Source organism: Crinia signifera, chromosome 1, assembly GCF_055691185.1.
Source record: "Crinia signifera chromosome 1, ASM5569118v1, whole genome shotgun sequence".
Lineage (NCBI taxonomy): Eukaryota > Metazoa > Chordata > Amphibia > Anura > Myobatrachidae > Crinia > Crinia signifera.
Genome location: NC_139217.1, coordinates 12,550,176 through 12,573,741, shown reverse-complemented (window position 1 = coordinate 12,573,741; position 23,566 = coordinate 12,550,176). Strand labels below are relative to the sequence as shown.

The window sequence follows — 23,566 nt, the reverse complement described above, 5'->3', positions numbered from 1 at the left end:
TCATCCAATGACAACACAGCAGATTCTACTCCCGGTCTCTGGATCCCACCCGACGGTAGATGTAGAAGGATTTGGACAAGCTTTGGGGGACACACATGTCATGGCAATGAGACATTACTTACCAGAAGCAGGAGACCTTCCATCCGGACATCCAGGGACTGGAGCAAACACAAACTGCAGCACGTTATTGTAAACATGGTTTTATTTGGTGCTAACAAGCGCTCCATTGTATATATATTCCCACCACGCAGAAAGCGTTTACATCACCGTTACTGGCCATACATAGAAGAACTGATGAAGGAGCGATGGCACAGGCCCCAGACACCCGAGGCGAAGACAAGGGGCACCAGCAGGACAGAGGTCCCCTCGGACAGCTCCTGTGAGCGGCACATGTGTGGGACGAGGTGTGATTCCTTCCAGTCTCTGTATATACCACACCAACACACCATGACTCAGTCACTTCCATCCTACCCCTATCCGTATAATGAGCCGGGCAATTCACATATACCGCATGGAACAGAACAGAACATTCTCCTTTTCAGTTGGACCGGGAAACTCAAATGCCCCAATCTCCAGCGGGAAATTCCTGTGCCCAGGGGGTAATTCAGGTGTTCCTCCCCAGGGTTAGATTGTGACATTCAGGTGTACCCCGTCCCCCTCCCTTTAGACTAGAGCCCCTATCTGCAGCTGACGTGTGTGGAACACCCCCCCCCCCCCATTGAGTGGTTCCTTTGGCCCTCCCCTTGTGATTGGGTAACTCCGTGACTTCCCCCATGGATGGAATACAGTTCTCCTCCGAGGCTCCTTCCGTCACACTGGCTGGACCGGTGAACTCGGCTCAGAGTCTCCCTTTTCTACCGGGGTCTCTGCAGATCTTCTCCGTTGTGCGCAGTCTGGATTGTCATGAAGCGGTTCAGTGTCTTCTCCTTCCTCATCTTCCTTCACCTGGCAGACGCAGACCTCTATCCCCGAGTCCCCAGTCAGTCTCCTCTGTCTGTAATGTTCTTCCTCAGCTTCTTCATCAACCTCCTCAATGACCCAGCAGTGGTGACCATCAAATATGTCAACGTAGGAGGAGAAAGCTGTCTGCTTGTGAAGGGTGTGGTCACTGCCACAAGCTCCTTCCTCTTCTGGGCTCTGTTCCCAGCTCCCTCCATCACTTCCCAGGCTGGTCTCCGTCTCATCGGTCACCTGGACGGAGAACGAGCTGCTCTGAGACAGCAAGCACCCGGAACTACAAGAACAAGTGCTGGAGTGATCAGAGCTGGGAGTGAGGGATGGAGGGTCTGACGGTGTGGCTGGTGGCGATGAGGAAGAGGGCAGGCCCTGCTGTGAAAGGATGGAGCTGTATGGAGGCGGAGGGGATGTGGGCCGGTAGGCAACCTCCTCATAGGCTGGAAGCTTAAAGGATGACAACACCCCTGTGGAGAAGGAGACAGAACGGGATACAGTGATTATAGAGCAGCAATGCATCATGGGACATATCAGAGCAGGCCTCTGCCATGTAGCCCACACATAGCGTATAGGTGTAACCTCAGATACAACCACACCAAGGGGGCACGCCAGAGTGATTGTGCACATGACTACCTTCTCTGTGTGTAGTTTCTACGTGCGGCACACTTCTCTGCTGTATGTCTGACGGTGTATAAACGGGCTGTATCTGACTGTGAGGGGTGTCTACGTGCGGCACACTTCTCTGCTGTATGTCTGACGGTGTATAAACGGCCTGTCTCTGACTGAGGGGTGTCTACGTGCGGCACACTTCTCTGCTATATGTCTGACAGTGTATAAACGGCCTGTCTCTGACTGAGGGGTGTCTACGTGCGGCACACTTCTCTGCTATATGTCTGACGGTATATAAACGGCCTGTCTCTGACTGTGAGGGGTGTCTACGTGCGGCACACTTCTCTGCTGTATGTCTGACGGTGTATAAACGGCCTGTCTCTGACTGAGGGGTGTCTACGTGCGGCACACTTCTCTGCTATATGTCTGACGGTGTATAAACGGCCTGTCTCTGACTGTGAGGGGTGTCTACGTGCGGCACACTTCTCTGCTATATGTCTGACGGTGTATAAACGGGCTGTCTCTGACTGTGAGGGGTGTCTACGTGTGGCACACTTCTCTGCTGTATGTCTGACGGTGTATAAACGGCCTGTCTCTGACTGTGAGGGGTGTCTACGTGCTGCACACTTCTCTGCTGTATGTCTGACGGTGTATAAACGGCCTGTCTCTGACTGTGAGGGGTTTCTACGTGCGGCACACTTCTCTGCTGTATGTCTGACGGTGTATAAACGGCCTGTCTCTGACTGTGAGGGGTGTCTACGTGCGGCACACTTCTCTGCTATATGTCTGACGGTGTATAAACGGCCTGTCTCTGACTGTGAGGGGTGTCTACGTGCGGCACACTTCTCTGCTGTATGTCTGACGGTGTATAAACGGCCTGTCTCTGACTGTGAGGGGTGTCTACGTGCGGCACACTTCTCTGCTATATGTCTGACGGTGTATAAACGGCCTGTCTCTGACTGTGAGGGGTGTCTACGTGCGGCACACTTCTCTGCTGTATGTCTGACGGTGTATAAACGGCCTGTCTCTGACTGTGAGGGGTGTCTACGTGCGGCACACTTCTCTGCTGTATGTCTGACGGTGTATAAACGGCCTGTCTCTGACTGTGAGGGGTGTCTACGTGCGGCACACTTCTCTGCTGTATGTCTGACGGTGTATAAACGTCCTGTCTCTGACTGTGAGGGGTGTCTACGTGCTGCACACTTCTCTGCTGTATGTCTGACGGTGTATAAACGGCCTGTCTCTGACTGTGAGGGGTGTCTACGTGCGGCACACTTCTCTGCTGTATGTCTGACGGTGTATAAACGGCCTGTCTCTGACTGTGAGGGGTTTCTACGTGCGGCACACTTCTCTGCTGTATGTCTGACGGTGTATAAACGGCCTGTCTCTGACTGTGAGGGGTGTCTACGTGCGGCACACTTCTCTGCTGTATGTCTGACGGTGTATAAACGGCCTGTCTCTGACTGTGAGGGGTGTCTACGTGCGGCACACTTCTCTGCTGTATGTCTGACGGTGTATAAACGGCCTGTCTCTGACTGTGAGGGGTGTCTACGTGCGGCACACTTCTCTGCTGTATGTCTGACGGTGTATAAACGGCCTGTCTCTGACTGTGAGGGGTGTCTACGTGCGGCACACTTCTCTGCTGTATGTCTGACGGTGTATAAACGGCCTGTCTCTGACTGTGAGGGGTGTCTACGTGCGGCACACTTCTCTGCTGTATGTCTGACGGTGTATAAACGGGCTGTCTCTGACTGTGAGGGGTGTCTACGTGCGGCACACTTCTCTGCTGTATGTCTGACGGTGTATAAACGGCCTGTCTCTGACTGTGAGGGGTGTCTACGTGCGGCACACTTCTCTGCTGTATGTCTGACGGTGTATAAACGGCCTGTCTCTGACTGTGAGGGGTGTCTACGTGCGGCACACTTCTCTGCTGTATGTCTGACAGTGTATAAACGGCCTGTCTCTGACTGTGAGGGGTGTCTACGTGCGGCACACTTCTCTGCTGTATGTCTGACTGTGTATAAACGGCCTGTCTCTGACTGTGAGGGGTGTCTACGTGCGGCACACTTCTCTGCTGTATGTCTGACGGTGTATAAACGGCCTGTCTCTGACTGTGAGGGGTGTCTACGTGCGGCACACTTCTCTGCTGTATGTCTGACGGTGTATAAACGGCCTGTCTCTGACTGTGAGGGGTGTCTACGTGCGGCACACTTCTCTGCTGTATGTCTGACGGTGTATAAACGGCCTGTCTCTGACTGTGAGGGGTGTCTACGTGCGGCACACTTCTCTGCTGTATGTCTGACGGTGTATAAACGGCCTGTCTCTGACTGTGAGGGGTGTCTACGTGCTGCACACTTCTCTGCTGTATGTCTGACGGTGTATAAACGGCCTGTCTCTGACTGTGAGGGGTGTCTACGTGCGGCACACTTCTCTGCTGTATGTCTGACGGTGTATAAACGGCCTGTCTCTGACTGTGAGGGGTGTCTACGTGCGGCACACTTCTCTGCTGTATGTCTGACGGTGTATAAACGGCCTGTCTCTGACTGAGGGGTTTCTACGTGCGGCACACTTCTCTGCTGTATGTCTGACGGTGTATAAACGGCCTGTCTCTGACTGTGAGGGGAGTCTACGTGCGGCACACTTCTCTGCTGTATGTCTGACGGTGTATAAACGGCCTGTCTCTGAATGTGAGGGGTTTCTACGTGCGGCACACTTCTCTGCTGTATGTCTGACGGTGTATAAACGGCCTGTATCTGACTGTGAGGGGTGTCTACGTGCTGCACACTTCTCTGCTGTATGTCTGACGGTGTATAAACGGCCTGTCTCTGACTGTGAGGGGTGTCTACGTGCGGCACACTTCTCTGCTGTATGTCTGACGGTGTATAAACGGCCTGTCTCTGACTGTGAGGGGTGTCTACGTGCGGCACACTTCTCTGCTGTATGTCTGACGGTGTATAAACGGCCTGTCTCTGACTGAGGGGTGTCTACGTGCGGCACACTTCTCTGCTGTATGTCTGACGGTGTATAAACGGCCTGTCTCTGACTGTGAGGGGTGTCTACGTGCGGCACACTTCTCTGCTGTATGTCTGACGGTGTATAAACGGCCTGTCTCTGACTGTGAGGGGTGTCTACGTGCGGCACACTTCTCTGCTGTATGTCTGACGGTGTATAAACGGCCTGTCTCTGACTGTGAGGGGTTTCTACGTGCGGCACACTTCTCTGCTGTATGTCTGACGGTGTATAAACGGCCTGTCTCTGACTGTGAGGGGTGTCTACGTGCGGCACACTTCTCTGCTGTATGTCTGACGGTGTATATACGGCCTGTCTCTGACTGTGAGGGGTTTCTACGTGCGGCACACTTCTCTGCCGTATGTCTGACGGTGTATAAACGGCCTGTCTCTGACTGAGGGGTGTCTACGTGCGGCACACTTCTCTGCTGTATGTCTGACGGTGTACAACCGGCCTGTCTCTGACTGTGAGGGGTGTCTACGTGCGGCACACTTCTCTGCTGTATGTCTGACGGTGTATAAACGGCCTGTCTCTGACTGTGAGGGGTGTCTACGTGCGGCACACTTCTCTGCTGTATGTCTGACGGTGTATAAACGGCCTGTCTCTGACTGTGAGGGGTGTCTACGTGCGGCACACTTCTCTGCTGTATGTCTGACGGTGTATAAACGGCCTGTCTCTGACTGTGAGGGGTGTCTACGTGCGGCACACTTCTCTGCTGTATGTCTGACGGTGTATAAACGGCCTGTATCTGACTGTGAGGGGTGTCTACGTGCGGCACACTTCTCTGCTGTATGTCTGACGGTGTATAAACGGCCTGTCTCTGACTGTGAGGGGTGTCTACGTGCTGCACACTTCTCTGCTGTATGTCTGACGGTGTATAAACGGCCTGTCTCTGACTGTGAGGGGTTTCTACGTGCGGCACACTTCTCTGCTGTATGTCTGACGGTGTATAAACGGCCTGTCTCTGACTGTGAGGGGTGTCTACGTGCGGCACACTTCTCTGCTGTATGTCTGACGGTGTATAAACGGCCTGTCTCTGACTGTGAGGGGTGTCTACGTGCGGCACACTTCTCTGCTGTATGTCTGACGGTGTATAAACGGCCTGTCTCTGACTGTGAGGGGTGTCTACGTGCGGCACACTTCTCTGCTGTATGTCTGACGGTGTATAAACGGCCTGTCTCTGACTGTGAGGGGTGTCTACGTGCGGCACACTTCTCTGCTGTATGTCTGACGGTGTATAAACGGCCTGTCTCTGACTGTGAGGGGTTTCTACGTGCGGCACACTTCTCTGCTGTATGTCTGACGGTGTATAAACGGCCTGTCTCTGACTGTGAGGGGTGTCTACGTGCGGCACACTTCTCTGCTGTATGTCTGACGGTGTATTAACGGCCTGTCTCTGACTGTGAGGGGTGTCTACGTGCGGCACACTTCTCTGCTGTATGTCTGACGGTGTATAAACGGCCTGTCTCTGACTGTGAGGGGTTTCTACGTGCGGCACACTTCTCTGCTGTATGTCTGACGGTGTATAAACGGCCTGTCTCTGACTGAGGGGTGTCTACGTGCGGCACACTTCTCTGCTATATGTCTGACGGTGTATAAACGGCCTGTCTCTGACTGTGAGGGGTGTCTACGTGCGGCACACTTCTCTGCTGTATGTCTGACAGTGTATAAACGGCCTGTCTCTGACTGTGAGGGGTGTCTACATGCGGCACACTTCTCTGCTGTATGTCTGACGGTGTATAAACGGCCTGTCTCTGACTGTGAGGGGTGTCTACGTGCGGCACACTTCTCTGCTGTATGTCTGACGGTGTATAAACGGCCTGTCTCTGACTGTGAGGGGTGTCTACGTGCTGCACACTTCTCTGCTGTATGTCTGACGGTGTATAAACGGCCTGTCTCTGACTGTGAGGGGTTTCTACGTGCGGCACACTTCTCTGCTGTATGTCTGACGGTGTATAAACGTCCTGTCTCTGACTGTGAGGGGTGTCTACGTGCGGCACACTTCTCTGCTGTATGTCTGACTGTGTATAAACGGCCTGTCTCTGACTGTGAGGGGTGTCTACATGCGGCACACTTCTCTGCTGTATGTCTGACGGTGTATAAACGTCCTGTCTCTGACTGTGAGGGGTGTCTACGTGCGGCACACTTCTCTGCTGTATGTCTGACGGTGTATAAACGGCCTGTCTCTGACTGTGAGGGGTGTCTACGTGCGGCACACTTCTCTGCTGTATGTCTGACGGTGTATAAACGGCCTGTCTCTGACTGTGAGGGGTTTCTACGTGCGGCACACTTCTCTGCTGTATGTCTGACTGTGTATAAACGGCCTGTCTCTGACTGTGAGGGGTGTCTACGTGCGGCACACTTCTCTGCTGTATGTCTGACGGTGTATAAACGGCCTGTCTCTGACTGTGAGGGGTGTCTACGTGCGGCACACTTCTCTGCTGTATGTCTGACGGTGTATAAACGGCCTGTCTCTGACTGTGAGGGGTTTCTACGTGCGGCACACTTCTCTGCTGTATGTCTGACTGTGTATAAACGGCCTGTCTCTGACTGTGAGGGGTGTCTACGTGCGGCACACTTCTCTGCTGTATGTCTGACGGTGTATAAACGGCCTGTCTCTGACTGTGAGGGGTTTCTACGTGCGGCACACTTCTCTGCTATATGTCTGACGGTGTATAAACGGCCTGTATCTGACTGTGAGGGGTGTCTACGTGCTGCACACTTCTCTGCTATATGTCTGACGGTGTATAAACGGCCTGTCTCTGACTGTGAGGGGTGTCTACGTGCGGCACACTTCTCTAGTGTATGTCTGACGGTGTATAAACGGCCTGTATCTGACTGAGGGGTGTCTACGTGCGGCACACTTCTCTAGTGTATGTCTGACGGCGTATAAACGGCCTGTATCTGACTGTGAGGGGTGTCTACGTGCAGCACACTTCTCTGCTGTATGTCGGACGGTGTATAAACGGCCTGTCTCTGACTGTGAGGGGTGTCTACGTGCAGCACACTTCTCTGCTATATGTCTGACTGTGTATAAACGGACTGTCTCTGACTGTGAGGGGTGTCTACGTGCGGCACACTTCTCTGCTGTATGTCTGACGGTGTATAAACGGCCTGTCTCTGACTGTGAGGGGTGTCTACGTGCGGCACACTTCTCTGCTGTATGTCTGACGGCGTATAAACGGCCTGTATCTGACTGTGAGGGGTGTCTACGTGCGGCACACTTCTCTGCTGTATGTCTGACGGTGTATAAACGGCCTGTATCTGACTGTGAGGGGTGTCTACGTGCGGCACACTTCTCTGCTGTATGTCTGACGGTGTATAAACGGCCTGTCTCTGACTGTGAGGGGTGTCTACGTGCGGCACACTTCTCTGCTGTATGTCTGACGGTGTATAAACGGCCTGTATCTGACTGTGAGGGGTGTCTACGTGCGGCACACTTCTCTGCTGTATGTCTGACGGTGTATAAACGGCCTGTATCTGACTGTGAGGGGTGTCTACGTGCGGCACACTTCTCTGCTGTATGTCTGACGGTGTATAAACGGCCTGTCTCTGACTGTGAGGGGTGTCTACGTGCGGCACACTTCTCTGCTGTATGTCTGACGGTGTATAAACGGCCTGTATCTGACTGTGAGGGGTGTCTACGTGCGGCACACTTCTCTGCTGTATGTCTGACGGTGTATAAACGGCCTGTCTCTGACTGTGAGGGGTGTCTACGTGCGGCACACTTCTCTGCTGTATGTCTGACGGTGTATAAACGGCCTGTATCTGACTGAGGGGTGTCTACGTGCGGCACACTTCTCTGCTGTATGTCCGACGGTGTACAACCGGCCTGTCTCTGACTGTGAGGGGTTTCTACGTGCGGCACACTTCTCTGCTGTATGTCTGACGGTGTATAAACGGCCTGTCTCTGACTGTGAGGGGTTTCTACGTGCGGCACACTTCTCTGCTATATGTCTGACGGTGTATAAACGGCCTGTCTCTACAGAGCAGGAGTAATAGTACCACCCTACACACAGATGGGGGAGAGCGGATACAGTGCAGGAGTAACAGTACCACCCCACACACACCAAAATCCCGGGATCCGGCCAATCCTGAGATTGGCTTCTCAAATCAGGGGTGTTTCCAGGGTACCAACCATCTGCAGGTGTGATAACCCTCCTCCGGGGATGGTCGCTGGCTGCTGGGACTACTGAACAAAATTGTCACAAAGGGACAAAGGAAGAACAAATCGGGTTTTGGGGCACACTTATAGTAAATAGTGAGAATGTGTAGAATGAGTGAAAGGTAAAAAGTTACTTTTATTTCACCATTAAAATATCACATCATTATATGCATAAAAAATATACAGTTAGTCAATAAACACGTTAAATACACAATGAAAGACTATACAGGTTGCAGGCAAAAATGATTCTAGGGTGGGTTCTATTCTTGAGTTAGATACTCATTGGAGACAAATGATGTTTGAGGGATTCAATATATAACATTCAATTGCAATCTTAATAACTGGATATACATTCACTGGATATACCAAACAGCCGGCATCCACGCAATTGCATATTAACACATGCTGTGATAACCATTATTTTTACCTTTTCTCATTGGATTAGCTCTCGCTTGAAGCATGTGTCCAATCCTAGAGGTGGAGCACTTACCACACACCGATCCGTCTCAAGAGACCACAGCTCCGGTGGAGCTATCTCCGGTCCCCAACACCTTACTTATTGAGCAACTTGGAGCTCCTTAGATTACCATTTCGAGCGGGTGGCATTCCCGGCCCCAAGCGCCCGACAGGCAGTGTCCCACCCACCAACTTTCATCATCTCCCGTACCCACACCCCGTGAAGTGGAACGTGCACTGCTCACACAGGGAGTCCGCACCCCTGAAGCTCTGGTGGGCTCATCTCCGGTACTCTGCACATCTACAGCAAGTATCCTTTTTCTCGTTTTGAGCATTTATAGAGTATGTACTGTATAGTGGATCACCCACTGGTCACCATTTGGACATTTAAATTGTTTGCTAACTATCCATTGTATCTCCCGCTATTTAGCTACTTACCAGTTGTATAATACCCCACACTCTGTCATCTCTATCCCTCAGGGAGGCTTACTACAGACCTTAGATAAAGGTGACCATACAAATTGCACTGTATACCAATAGCGTTGACTAACTCACCATAGACCTTAGGTATAGTTTTCTACACCAATTCTATTGTATACCAATTGGGTTTATTAACATAGAACCCCTACTGTGGTGAAGACATTTAATGTATTTATAAAGTGTGAAGGCAAAGATTCAATATTTGCCTTGCCTTGTTTTTGTAACATAGATCTTTTCATATCAACCTCTCTGACCCCTGTGTGGACCTAGCTGCTCAGTATTATCCATTACTGGCATCAAGGACACTTGTGACAGTCACAGTGGGTACAATCCTTTGTTTTCCTACTGCTAACTACTCTGCTGTCAGACACTCATTACCCATTCCGACGCTCTCTCATTCAGCGGACGTCAATCCGCAGAACAGCAGAAGCGACACTTGGCTCTTCATGGCACTGTGGGGCCCTCTCATCTGCCGGTATACTGCCATACTTCACTGTGCCGCCTGATCCCATCCAAACTCAGCAGCTAAACAGTGACTGGCTGGATCAGTACCTCTTGGGAGACCACCAGGGAATATCCGGTGCTATATCCTCATTCAGACAGCAGAAGCAACCAGTGTCTATGAGCAGCATTCCTCTGCTCCACGGATAATCAAGGTGTATCAAAGCACGTAGATTTCCATTCATCACTGAACGGTCGGTCATTGGACTAGGTCCATAAGATTTTGTGTGGTAAAAGTGCAAGGAGTTATTCATGTTCTATATGAATGTATATCCAGTTATTAAGATTGCAATTGAATGTTATATATTGAATCCCTCAAACATCGTTGTCTCCAATGAGTATCTAACTCAAGAATAGAACCCACCCTAGAATCATTTTTGCCTGCAACCGTGTATAGTCTTATATTGTGTATTTAACGTGTTTATTGACTAACTGTATATTTTTTATGTATATAATGATGTGATATTTTAATGGTGAAATAAAAGTTACTTTTTACCTTTCACTCATTCTACACATTCTCACTATTTACTATAAGTGTGCCCCAAAACCCGATTTGTTCTTCCTTTGTGACAATTTTTTTCAGTTTGTTAGCTGAACTTCCAATTTGGGTGCACCACCAACCAAGTACCTCCTTAGAGTTTCTCTACAGATTCGGTCACATGTTGGTTAAAAAAAAATCACTGTCAATTAATTTTGTACTTAAAATTGTTTTCTTGCCAGTGACAGTCCACCCCACTAGTCTCTACTGCTGGGACTACTGCCTGCTCCTCCAAGCCTGATCCCATAAGGAGATTCAGGATCCTAAATAACAGCAAAAGAAGGTGTAAAAAGCAAAAAACCTTACCCCTAATATTCCCTGTGCCTCTCCTACAGGCACTAGTAACATAGCACAGGAACTAGAGGAATGAGGGGGTACATGGGAAGGGGAGTTCCACATGTTAGACCACACAGGGCACATCACCCACATGGCACCCTGGGACATTTCCCAGAAATGCCCCCAGTGACTGACGGACGTGATCAGTTGTGTGGCCGCACACCCGCACAGCGCACATGTATCTTCTATTGGCCACTTACTAAGGTCTAGCATAGATGGAGGATAGTGGCAGGCACGATGGTATGCAATGAGGTTAATCTCACGCTGCCTTTGTTGATGTTGCAGGCGCAGTTTGGCGCGGCGGTGACGATAGGCACAGCAACAACTCAGGAGGATGAGTACAGTCCACAGGAGCCAGAACCCTGGTGGAGAGAAGAGAGTGAGACGCACAGTAAGAACTCCAGCCCTCACCCTGTCCACACTGTATTACAGAGGTGGCAGTATATCCAGGTCAGGTGAGGTTACTTACACCATAGCTCGTAGTAGTATGTACAGCAGCCGGTCTCCCCGCAGCAGTGGCCACTATCACACACGTAGGGCTTGTTGTTAACCCCAGGACAGTGCTCCCGAGCCTGCGGGGTGGACAAGGAGGTTATTGGTGGGGAACAGAGGCTGGGTCTCCTGCTGATGGGAGAGGACGAGGAGGTTACTGGTGGGGAACAGAGGCTGGGTCTCCTGCTGGTGGGAGAGGACAAGGAGGTTACTGGTGGGGAACAGAAGGCTGGGTCTCCTGCTGATGGGAGAGGACGAGAAGGTTACTGGTGGGGAACAGAAGGCTGGGTCTCCTGCTGATGGGAGAGGATGAGGAGGTTACTGGAGGGGAACAGAGGCTGGGTCTCCTGCTGATGGGAGAGGACGAGGAGGTTACTGGTGGGGAACAGAAGGCTGGGTCTCCTGCTGATGGGAGAGGACGAGAAGGTTACTGGTGGGGAACAGAGGCTGGGTCTCCTGCTGATGGGAGAGGACGAGGAGGTTACTGGTGGGGAACAGAGGCTGGGTCTCCTGCTGATGGGAGAGGACGAGGAGGTTACTGGTGGGGAACAGAGGCTGGGTCTCCTGCTGATGGGAGAGGACGAGGAGGTTACTGGTGGGGAACAGAAGGCTGGGTCTCCTGCTGATGGGAGAGGACGAGGAGGTTACTGGAGGGAACAGAAGGCTGGGTCTCCTGCTGATGGAAGAGGACGAGGAGGTTACTGGAGGGAACAGAAGGCTGGGTCTCCTGCTGGTGGGAGAGGACAAGGAGGTTACTGGTGGGGAACAGAAGGCTGGGTCTCCTGCTGATGGGAGAGGACGAGAAGGTTACTGGTGGGGAACAGAGGCTGGGTCTCCTGCTGATGGGAGAGGACAAGGAGGTTACTGGTGGGGAACAGAGGCTGGGTCTCCTGCTGATGGGAGAGGACGAGGAGGTTACTGGTGGGGAACAGAGGCTGGGTCTCCTGCTGATGGGAGAGGACGAGGAGGTTACTGGTGGGGAACAGAAGGCTGGGTCTCCTGCTGATGGGAGAGGACGAGGAGGTTACTGGAGGGAACAGAAGGCTGGGTCTCCTGCTGATGGGAGAGGACGAGGAGGTTACTGGTGGGGAACAGAGGCTGGGTCTCCTGCTGATGGGAGAGGAAGACGAGGTTACTGGTGGGGAACAGAAGGCTGGGTCTCCTGCTGATGGGAGAGGACGAGGAGGTTACTGGATGGGGGAACAGAAGGCTGGGTCTCCTGCTGATGGGAGAGGACGAGGAGGTTACTGGTGGGGAACAGAAGGCTGGGTCTCCTGCTGATGGGAGAGGGCGAGGAGGTTACTGATGGGGAACAGAGGCTGGGTCTCCTGCTGATGGGAGAGGACGAGGAGGTTACTGTTGGGGAACAGAAGGCTGGGTCTCCTGCTGATGGGAGAGGATGAAGAGGTTACTGGATGGGGGAACAGAGGCTGGGTCTCCTGCTGATGGGAGAGGATGAAGAGGTTACTGGTGAGGAACAGAAGGCTGGGTCTCCTGCTGATGGGAGAGGATGAGGAGGTTACTGGATGGGGGAACAGAGGCTGGGTCTCCTGCTGATGGGAGAGGACGAGGAGGTTACTGGAGGGGGAACAGAGGCTGGGTCTCCTGCTGATGGGAGAGGACGAGGAGGTTACTGGTGGGGAACAGAAGGCTGGGTCTCCTGCTGATGGGAGAGGACGAGGAGGTTACTGGTGGGGAACAGAAGGCTGGGTCTCCTGCTGATGGGAGAGGACTAGGAGGTTACTGGTGGGGAACAGAGGCTGGGTCTCCTGCTGATGGGAGAGGACGAGGAGTTTACTGGTGGGGAACAGAAGGCTGGGTCTCCTGCTGATGGGAGAGGACGAGGAGGTTACTGGATGGGGAATAGAGGCTGGGTCTCCTGCTGATGGGAGAGGACGAGGGGGTTACTGGTGGGGAACAGAAGGCTGGGTCTCCTGCTGATGGGAGAGGACGAGGAGGTTACTGGTGGGGAACAGAAGGCTGGGTCTCCTGCTGATGGGAGAGGACGAGGAGGTTACTGGATGGGGAACAGAAGGCTGGGTCTCCTGCTGATGGGAGAGGATGAGGAGGTTACTGGTGGGGAACAGAAGGCTGGGTCTCCTGCTGATGGGAGAGGACGAGGAGGTTACTGGTGGGGAACAGAAGGCTGGGTCTCCTGCTGATGGGAGAGGATGAGGAGGTTACTGGATGGGGAACAGAGGATGCGTCTCCTGCTGATGGGAGAGGACAGGGAGGTTACTGGATGGGGAACAGAAGGCTGGGTCTCCTGCTGATGGGAGAGGACGAGGAGGTTACTGGTGGGGAACAGAGGCTGGGTCTCCTGCTGATGGGAGAGGAAGACGAGGTTACTGGTGGGGAACAGAAGGCTGGGTCTCCTGCTGATGGGAGAGGACGAGGAGGTTACTGGATGGGGGAACAGAAGGCTGGGTCTCCTGCTGATGGGAGAGGACGAGGAGGTTACTGGTGGGGAACAGAAGGCTGGGTCTCCTGCTGATGGGAGAGGGCGAGGAGGTTACTGATGGGGAACAGAGGCTGGGTCTCCTGCTGATGGGAGAGGACGAGGAGGTTACTGTTGGGGAACAGAAGGCTGGGTCTCCTGCTGATGGGAGAGGATGAAGAGGTTACTGGATGGGGGAAGAGAGGCTGGGTCTCCTGCTGATGGGAGAGGATGAAGAGGTTACTGGTGAGGAACAGAAGGCTGGGTCTCCTGCTGATGGGAGAGGATGAGGAGGTTACTGGATGGGGGAACAGAGGCTGGGTCTCCTGCTGATGGGAGAGGACGAGGAGGTTACTGGAGGGGGAACAGAGGCTGGGTCTCCTGCTGATGGGAGAGGACGAGGAGGTTACTGGTGGGGAACAGAGGCTGGGTCTCCTGCTGATGGGAGAGGACGAGGAGGTTACTGATGGGGAACAGAGGCTGGGTCTCCTGCTGATGGGAGAGGACGAGGAGGTTACTGTTGGGGAACAGAAGGCTGGGTCTCCTGCTGATGGGAGAGGATGAAGAGGTTACTGGATGGGGGAACAGAGGCTGGGTCTCCTGCTGATGGGAGAGGATGAAGAGGTTACTGGTGAGGAACAGAAGGCTGGGTCTCCTGCTGATGGGAGAGGATGAGGAGGTTACTGGATGGGGGAACAGAGGCTGGGTCTCCTGCTGATGGGAGAGGACGAGGAGGTTACTGGAGGGGGAACAGAGGCTGGGTCTCCTGCTGATGGGAGAGGACGAGGAGGTTACTGGTGGGGAACAGAGGCTGGGTCTCCTGCTGATGGGAGAGGATGAGGAGGTTACTGGATGGGGGAACAGAGGCTGGGTCTCCTGCTGATGGGAGAGGACGAGGAGGTTACTGGAGGTGGAACAGAGGCTGGGTCTCCTGCTGATGGGAGAGGACGAGGAGGTTACTGGTGGGGAACAGAGGCTGGGTCTCCTGCTGATGGGAGAGGAGGTTACTGGATGGGGGAACAGAGGCTGGGTCTCCTGCTGATGGGAGAGGATGAAGAGGTTACTGGATGGGGAACAGAAGGCTGGGTCTTATGGTGAAAGAGGATGAGGGGGGACAGCTACAGGATGATGTGGTCTCAGCCTGTGCCCAAGAGGAAGGGAGAAGGGAAGATGATTAGGAGAACAAGAAGGAATCCTGGTCACCTACCCTACTGGTGGATATGTAACAAGCAGCCGTTATTCCCTGTTCTTCCTGGTCACCTACCCTCCTGGCGGATATATACCCTGTAGCCGGTATCCCCCCTTTATCCTGGTCACCTACCCTCCTGGCGGATATATACCCTGTAGCCGGTATCCCCCCTTTATCCTGGTCACCTACCCTCCTGGCGGATATATACCCTGTAGCTGGTATCCCTTTGTCCTGGTCACAAACCCTCCTGGCGGATATATACCCTGTAGCCGGTATCCCCCCTTTATCCTGGTCACCCACCCTCCTGGCGGATTTATACCCTGTAGCCGGTATCCCCCTATATCCTGGTCACCCACCCTCCTGGCGGATTTATACCCTATATCCTGGTCACCCACCCTCCTGGCGGATTTATACCCTGTAGCCGGTATCCCCCCTTTATCCTGGTCACCTTCCCTCCTGGCGGATATATACCCTGTATTTTCCCATGGCTAATGTATCCCTTGCACGGAATCGCTTGGCGATTTTGCGGCCTAGCAATTCCGTGTCGCGTGTTGAACACTGGTGGCGCAGCAATGATGACTGAATCCAAATCTGTACCAGACCACCCTACCCACAGCCTGGTATACCTGCTTCATAATCATCCCCCGTATTATGGTATCCCATCTCCCTGTCTGGATTCACAACTTTACTGACTAGATTACCCATCAATCCCCTTGGCTGGTGTAACCTCCCTAATGGCCTCCCACCCCCCCCCTTACAGATGCGCACCCCTCATACCCTCCTCCCATCATTCTGACTGCGGTATCCACCATCCATCCAGGCCTCCCATCATGTAAAGGCTTCCCGCCCCCCAGGCAGTTGTACATCCCTCATTCTGGCCTCCCACCTCACTTACTACTTTACCCCTCATACTGGCATGCCACAAATTGATTGGTGTACCCCCCATACTGGCCTCCCCCCTTCCCCTGGCTGGTGTACCCCCATACTGGCCTGCCCTGTCCTCACACTCCCTGGCTGGTGTGCACACTGTCCCCAAACTGCCTGGCTGATGTGCCCCCTGTCCCGTCCCCCCACCCCCTGCCTGGTGTGCCCCCTGTCCCGTCCCCCCAGCCCCTGCCTGGTGTGCCCCCTGTCCTGCCCCCACACCCCCTGGCTGGTGTACCCCCGATCCTGTACCCATCCTTTGCTCCCTGTACTGTTGATGACTCAGAAGCACAGATAAAAATTTTGGGGAACCAGGTGCACATGTGCATCCGTAATCTGATCCCAGCTTCCAACCCTACTTACTATGACACGTGGAATTACAGGCGGTAGTATGTGCTCTGCTGAATGCATGCGTGTTTCATACATGCAAGCCCCAGCACATACGGAACTGTCCTGGTTAGCCATATCCACAGACTGATACCCTGACATAATCTAAAAAAACATCTGAGGAGCCCAAATTGTGTACAGTAAACACAGAAACATTATACAAAAGACTGACTTCATCCACAACACAGCAGAGCTAGCAGGAGCCCTGCGCCTCGTACCATACTCACTATTCTCACTAATGTAACATAATATATCTCCCAGTACACACAGGCCTAGTGTAACTGTCACTACTATGTACCATACTCACTATTATCCCTAGTGTGATAAATCTTCCAGCACACACAGGACTAGTGTAACCATCACTACTATGCACCATACTTACTATAATCCCTAGTGTGATATATCTCCCAGCACACACAGGACTAGTGTAACCGTCACTACTATGCACCATACTCACTATTATCCCTAGTGTGATATATCTCCCAGCACACACAGGACTAGTGTAACCGTCACTACTATGCACCATACTCACTATTATCCCTAGTGTGATATATCTCCCAGCACACACAGGACTAGTGTGACCGTCACTACTATGCACCATACTCACCATCATCCCTAGTGTGATATATCTCCCAGCAATCACAGGACTAGTGTAACCGTCACTACTATGCACCATACTTACTATTATCCCTAGTGTGATATATCTCCCAATACACAGGACTAGTGTAACCGTGACTACTATGCACCATACTTACTATCATCCCTGCTGTGATACATCTCCCAGTACACACAGGACTAGTGTAACTGTCACTACTATGCACCATACTCACTATCATCCCTGCTGTGATACATCTCCCAGTACACACAGGACTAGTGTAACCGTGACTACTATGCACCATACTCACTATCATACCTAGTGTGATACATCTCCCAGTACACACAGGACTAGTGTAACTGTCACTACTATGCACCATACTCACTATCATCCCTAGTGTGATATATCTCCCAGCAATCACAGGACTAGTGTCACTACTATGCACCATAATCACTATCATCCCTGCTGTGATATATCTCCCAGTACACAGAGGACTAGTGTAACCGTGACTACTATGCACCATACTTACTATCATCTCTGGCATGATATATCTCCCAGCACACACAGGACTAGTGTAACTGTCACTACTATGCACTATACTCACTATTATCCCTAGTGTGATATATCTCCCAGCACACACAGGACTAGTGTAGCCATCACTACTATGCACCATACTCACTATCATCCCTGGTGTGATATATCTCCCAGCACACACAGGACTAGTGTAGCCATCACTACTATGCACCATACTCACTATCATCCCTGGTGTGATATATCTCCCAGCACACACAAGACTAGTGTAACTGTCACTACTATGCACCATACTCACTATTATCCCTAGTGTGATATATGTCCCAGCACACACAGGACTAGTGTGACCGTCACTACTATACACCATACTCACCATCATCCCTAGTGTGATATATCTCCCAGCAATCACAGGACTAGTGTAACCGTCACTACTATGCACCATACTTACTATTATCCCTAGTGTGATATATCTCCCAATACACAGGACTAGTGTAACCGTGACTACTATGCCCCATACTTACTATCATCCCTGCTGTGATACATCTCCCAGTACACACAGGACTAGTGTAACTGTCACTACTATGTACCATACTCACTATCATCCCTGCTGTGATACATCTCCCAGTACACACAGGACTAGTGTAACCGTGACTACTATGCACCATACTCACTATCATACCTAGTGTGATACATCTCCCAGTACACACAGGACTAGTGTAACTGTCACTACTATGCACCATACTCACTATTATCCCTAGTGTGATATATCTTCCAATACACACAGGACTAGTGTAACTGTCACTACTATGCACCATACTCACTATTATCCCTAGTGTGATATATCTTCCAATACACACAGGACTAGTGTAACTGTCACTACTATGCACCATACTTACTATCATCCCTGCTGTGATACATCTCCCAGTACACACAGGACTAGTGTAACTGTCACTACTATGCACCATACTCACTATTATCCCTAGTGTGATATATCTTCCAATACACACAGGACTAGTGTAACTGTCACTACTATGCACCATACTCACTATTATCCCTAGTGTGATATATCTTCCAATACACACAGGACTAGTGTAACTGTCACTACTATGCACCATACTTACTATCATCCCTGCTGTGATATATCTCCCAGCACACACAGGACTAGTGTAACTGTCACTACTATGCACCATACTCACTATCATCCCTGCTGTGATACATCTCCCAGTACACACAGGACTAGTGTAACTGTCACTACTATGCACCATACTCATTATCATCCCTAGTGTGATATATCTCACAGTACACACAGGACTAGTGTAACTGTCACTACTATGCACCATACTCACTATCATCCCTAGTGTGATACATCTCCCAGTACACACAGGACTAGTGTAACTGTCACTACTATGCACCATACTCACTATCATCCCTAGTGTGATATATCTCCCAGTACACACAGGACTAGTGTGACCGTCACTACTATACACCATACTCACCATCATCCCTGCTGTGATATATCTCCCAGTACACACAGGACTAGTGTAACTGTCACTACTATGCACCATACTCACTATCATCCCTAGTGTGATACATCTCCCAGTACACACAGGACTAGTGTAACCGTCACTACTATGCACCATACTCACCATCATCCCTGCTGTGATATATCTCCCAGTACACACAGGACTAGTGTAACTGTCACTACTATGCACCATACTTACTATTATCCCTAGTGTGATATATCTCCCAATACACAGGACTAGTGTAACCGTGACTACTATGCACCATACTCACCATCATCCCTGCTGTGATATATCTCCCAGTACACACAGGACTAGTGTAACTGTCACTACTATGCACCATACTTACTATCATCCCTGCTGTGATACATCTCCCAGTACACACAGGACTAGTGTAACTGTCACTACTATGCACCATACTTACTATTATCCCTAGTGTGATATATCTCCCAATACACACAGGACTAGTGTAACCATCACTACTATGCACCATACTCACTATTATCCCTAGTGTGATATATCTCCCAGTACACAGGACTAGTGTAACTGTCACTACTATGCACCATACTCACCATCATCCCTGCTGTGATATATCTCCCAGTACACACAGGACTAGTGTAACTGTCACTACTATGCACTATACTTACTATTATCCCTAGTGTGATATATCTCCCAATACACACAGGACTAGTGTAACCATCACTACTATGCACCATACTCACTATTATCCCTAGTGTGATATATCTCCCAGTACACAGGACTAGTGTAACTGTCACTACTATGCACCATACTCACTATTATCCCTAGTGTGATATATCTCCCAGTACACAGGACTAGTGTAACTGTCACTACTATGCACCATACTCACTATCATCCCTGCTGTGATATATCTCCCAGCACACACAGGACTAGTGTAACCGTCACTACTATGCACCATACTCACTATTATCCCTAGTGTGATATATCTCCCAGCAATCACAGGACTAGTGTAACTGTCACTACTATGCACCATACTCACTATTATCCCTGGTGTGATAAATCTCCCAGTACACAGGACTAGTGTAACCGTCACTACTATGCACCATACTCACTATCATCCCTGGTGTGATTCATCTCCCAGTACACACAGGACTAGTGTAACTGTCACTACTATGCACCATACTTACTATCATCCCTGCTGTGATTTATCTCCCAGAATACACAGGACTAGTGTAAAAGCCCCCATACACTAGTCCTAAGAACAAGTCGGACCAAATTTCCCATGAGCTCTAATACACTATAGATAGTATTGCAAGAATAGTGTACAGACACACAGGGGTATGCATCGGCATCACAAGCTGTACACACATGGTGCGATATGCAATATATAGTTTATATCGCACCGTGTATATGCCCCATAAGTCCCCCACTAGGTTATCTTCATTCCACTATGTTCTAGAGGAAAAGGATCAGGTCACTCCCGAGTGAGAGCTCACGGCAACAGTGGAACCCAACTCCTGTCCGCTGGGAACCCGGGTTCCAGATTCACAGAGTCAAAAACATGAAAGAAGTGAAATCACTGATGTGGAGTGTCAGCTCTTGGGTTATGATAAAAATGGTCGACACTAAATGATTGACATGACATTGTCAACACAGGCAAGCACATTGATCCCAAACCACTGCCTTGGCACACCATTCCCACTCCGAGCCCATGAGGATGAAAAAGTAACAAAAATAAAGTTGTGTGGTGTGTTGACCATTGCCATGCCAAGCATATTGTGTCAGCCTATTGACCGCAACCAGGGCATAGCGCCAGCTCCTGGGGGCAGGCAGGGTGGGGTGGCAGATAGGGCAGCAGCTTCTAAAGGAGCCAGCCACTGGGGGCAGACAGCGTACCAGCTCCTAGGGGGCAGGCAAGATGGGATGCAGCTCCTAGGGAACAGGCAGGGCGGGGTGGCACCTCCCGGGGCCAGGCAGGGTGGGGTGGCACCTCCCGGGGCCAGGCAGGGCGGGGTGGCACCTCCCGGGGCCAGGCAGGGCGGGGTGGCACCTCCCGGGGCCAGGCAGGGCGGCACCTCCCGGGGCCAGGCAGGATGGGGTGGCACCTCCCGGGGTAAGGCAGGACGGGGTGGCACCTCCCGGGGTCAGGCAGGGCACAGAAGGTAGAATGTCAGCTCCTGGGGACAGGCAGGGCAGGGTGGCACCTCCTGGGGTCAGGCAAGACAGGGTGGCACCTCCCGGGGTCAGGCAGGGCGGGGTGGCACCTCCCGGGGTCAGGCAGGACGGGGTGGCACCTCCCGGGGTCAGGCAGGGCGGGGTGGCACCTCCCGGGGTCAGGCAGGGCGGGGTTGCACCTCCCGGGGTCAGGCAGGACAGGGTGGCACCTCCCGGGGTCAGGCGGGACAGGGTGGCACCTCCTGGGGTCAGGCGGGACAGGGTGGCACCTCCTGGGGTTAGGCAGGGCACAGAAGGTAGAATGTCAGCTCCCGGGGACAGGCAGGGCAGGGTGGCACCTCCCGGGGTCAGGCAGGACGGGGTGGCACCTCCCGGGGTCAGGCATGGCGGGGTGGCACCTCCCGGGGTCAGGCAGGACAGGGTGGCACCTCCCGGGGTCAGGCAGGACAGGGTGGCACCTCCCGGGGTCAGGCAGGACAGGGTGGCACCTCCCGGGGTCAGGCAGGACAGGGTGGCACCTCCCGGGGTCAGGCAGGACAGGGTGGCACCTCCCGGGGTCAGGCAGGACAGGGTGGCACCTCCCGGGGTCAGGCAGGACAGGGTGGCACCTCCCAAGGTCAGGCAGGACAGGGTGGCACCTCCCGGGGTCAGGCAGGACAGGGTGGCACCTCCCTGGGTCAGGCAGGACAGGGTGGCACCTCCTGGGGTCAGGCAGGACAGGGTGGCACCTCCTGGGGTTAGGCAGGGCACAGAAGGTAGAATGTCAGCTCCTGGGGACAGGCAGGGCGGCACCTCCCGGGGTCAGGCATGGCGGGGTGGCACCTCCCGGGGTCAGGCAGGACAGGGTGGCACCTCCTGGGGTTAGGCAGGGCACAGAAGGTAGAATGTCAGCTCCTGGGGACAGGCAGGGCAGGGTGGCACCTCCCGGGGTCAGGCAGGACGGGGTGGCACCTCCCGGGGTCAGGCAGGACGGGGTGGCACCTCCCGGGGTCAGGCAGGACGGGGTGGCACCTCCCGGGGTCAGGCAGGACGGGGTGGCACCTCCCGGGGACAGGCAGGACGAAGTGGCACCTCCCGGGGACAGGCAGGACGGGGTTGCACCTCCAGGGGACAGGCAGGACGGGGTGGCACCTCCCGGGGACAGGCAGGACGGGGTGGCACCTCCCGGGGACAGGCAGGACGGGGTGGCACCTCCCGGGGACAGGCAGGACGGGGTGGCACCTCCCTGCGTCAGGCAGGACGGGGTGGCACCTCCCGGGGTCAGGCAGGACGGGGTGGCACCTCCCGGGGTCAGGCAGGACAGGGTGGCACCTCCCGGGGTCAGGCAGGACAGGGTGGCACCTCCCGGGGACAGGCAGGACAGGGTGGCACCTCCCGGGGTCAGGCAGGGCACAGAAGGTAGAATGTCAGCTCCTGGGGACAGGCAGGGCAGAATATCATCTCTTAGGGGGGGGGAAGCAGGGCAGAGGGCCAGGCCTGGGGGTAGAGTGTCAGCTCCTGGGGCCACTGGTGATACTGACCGGGTGTCCCGGGCTCTCCCTCGGGCCAGCGCTGCTCCCGGCCCCCTCCATGCTCTCACAGTAGCCGGGCCTGGCTCATTGCCCTAGCCCGGGACCCCGGCTCCGAGGCCGCCATCTTATTCCACCCGGCGGCAGCTCGCATAGCAACAACCCAAACCGCGCCCCCACAGCATCTACACCCAATCAGCAGAATACCCCGGCAGGGAAGTGCGCTAATTGGCTGCGTAATCACAATACATAGGAAGTGACATCAAAAGCGGGCGGGAAAAGGGCGTTCCCAGTCTCTTTCTACGTCTCCTGAGTGACAGCTCCTTCTACTAATAGGAGGAGAGATCTATTTCCGGCTATGTGAGGGCGGATTGGTAGAAAGAGGGTGTGGGCGGGCGTATGGGGGGAGCTTATGTAGTTAGGGCGGGGGAACTGTTAGTTACCCTGGCACTGGCAGATGGAGGGTGTGGCAAGTAGGGATGTCTGCAGAGGGTTCAGCCTGTTGCTGTGCACTGCCACTGGCCATCCCTTGCCATCAACCCATCACCATTTGCTGCTCCTTTCCATAAGGACCCCACTACACCCCATCTGTTGCCGCCCAAATACCACAGGTAGCCATCAATCACCATTTGACCCATGCACTAGTTGCCCCTTGCCATCATCCCATTGCTGTACACCTTTGGTGCCTACCGTCAATGGGATATGTCAACCTTTTGACTGTTGACCTAATGCTTGTGTCGACCTTCCTACCCTGTTGACCTATTTCAGGCGTCAACCTTTT

At 52.9% G+C, this 23,566-nt stretch overlaps 1 protein-coding gene across 1 annotated transcript; it reads right to left on the bottom strand.

Moving 5' to 3' along the window:
• Positions 1-184: 184 nt before the first annotated feature.
• On the bottom strand, positions 185-22,977 carry WBP1 (WW domain binding protein 1). Its single transcript, XM_083177147.1, has 4 exons — positions 22,798-22,977; positions 11,518-11,620; positions 11,249-11,410; positions 185-1,421 (listed from the first exon to the last, which is right to left on the bottom strand). Exons 1-4 carry the CDS (start codon positions 22,846-22,848, stop codon positions 811-813), a joined length of 927 nt encoding a protein of 308 aa, XP_083033273.1. The 5' UTR covers positions 22,849-22,977; the 3' UTR covers positions 185-810.
• Positions 22,978-23,566: the final 589 nt, after the last annotated feature.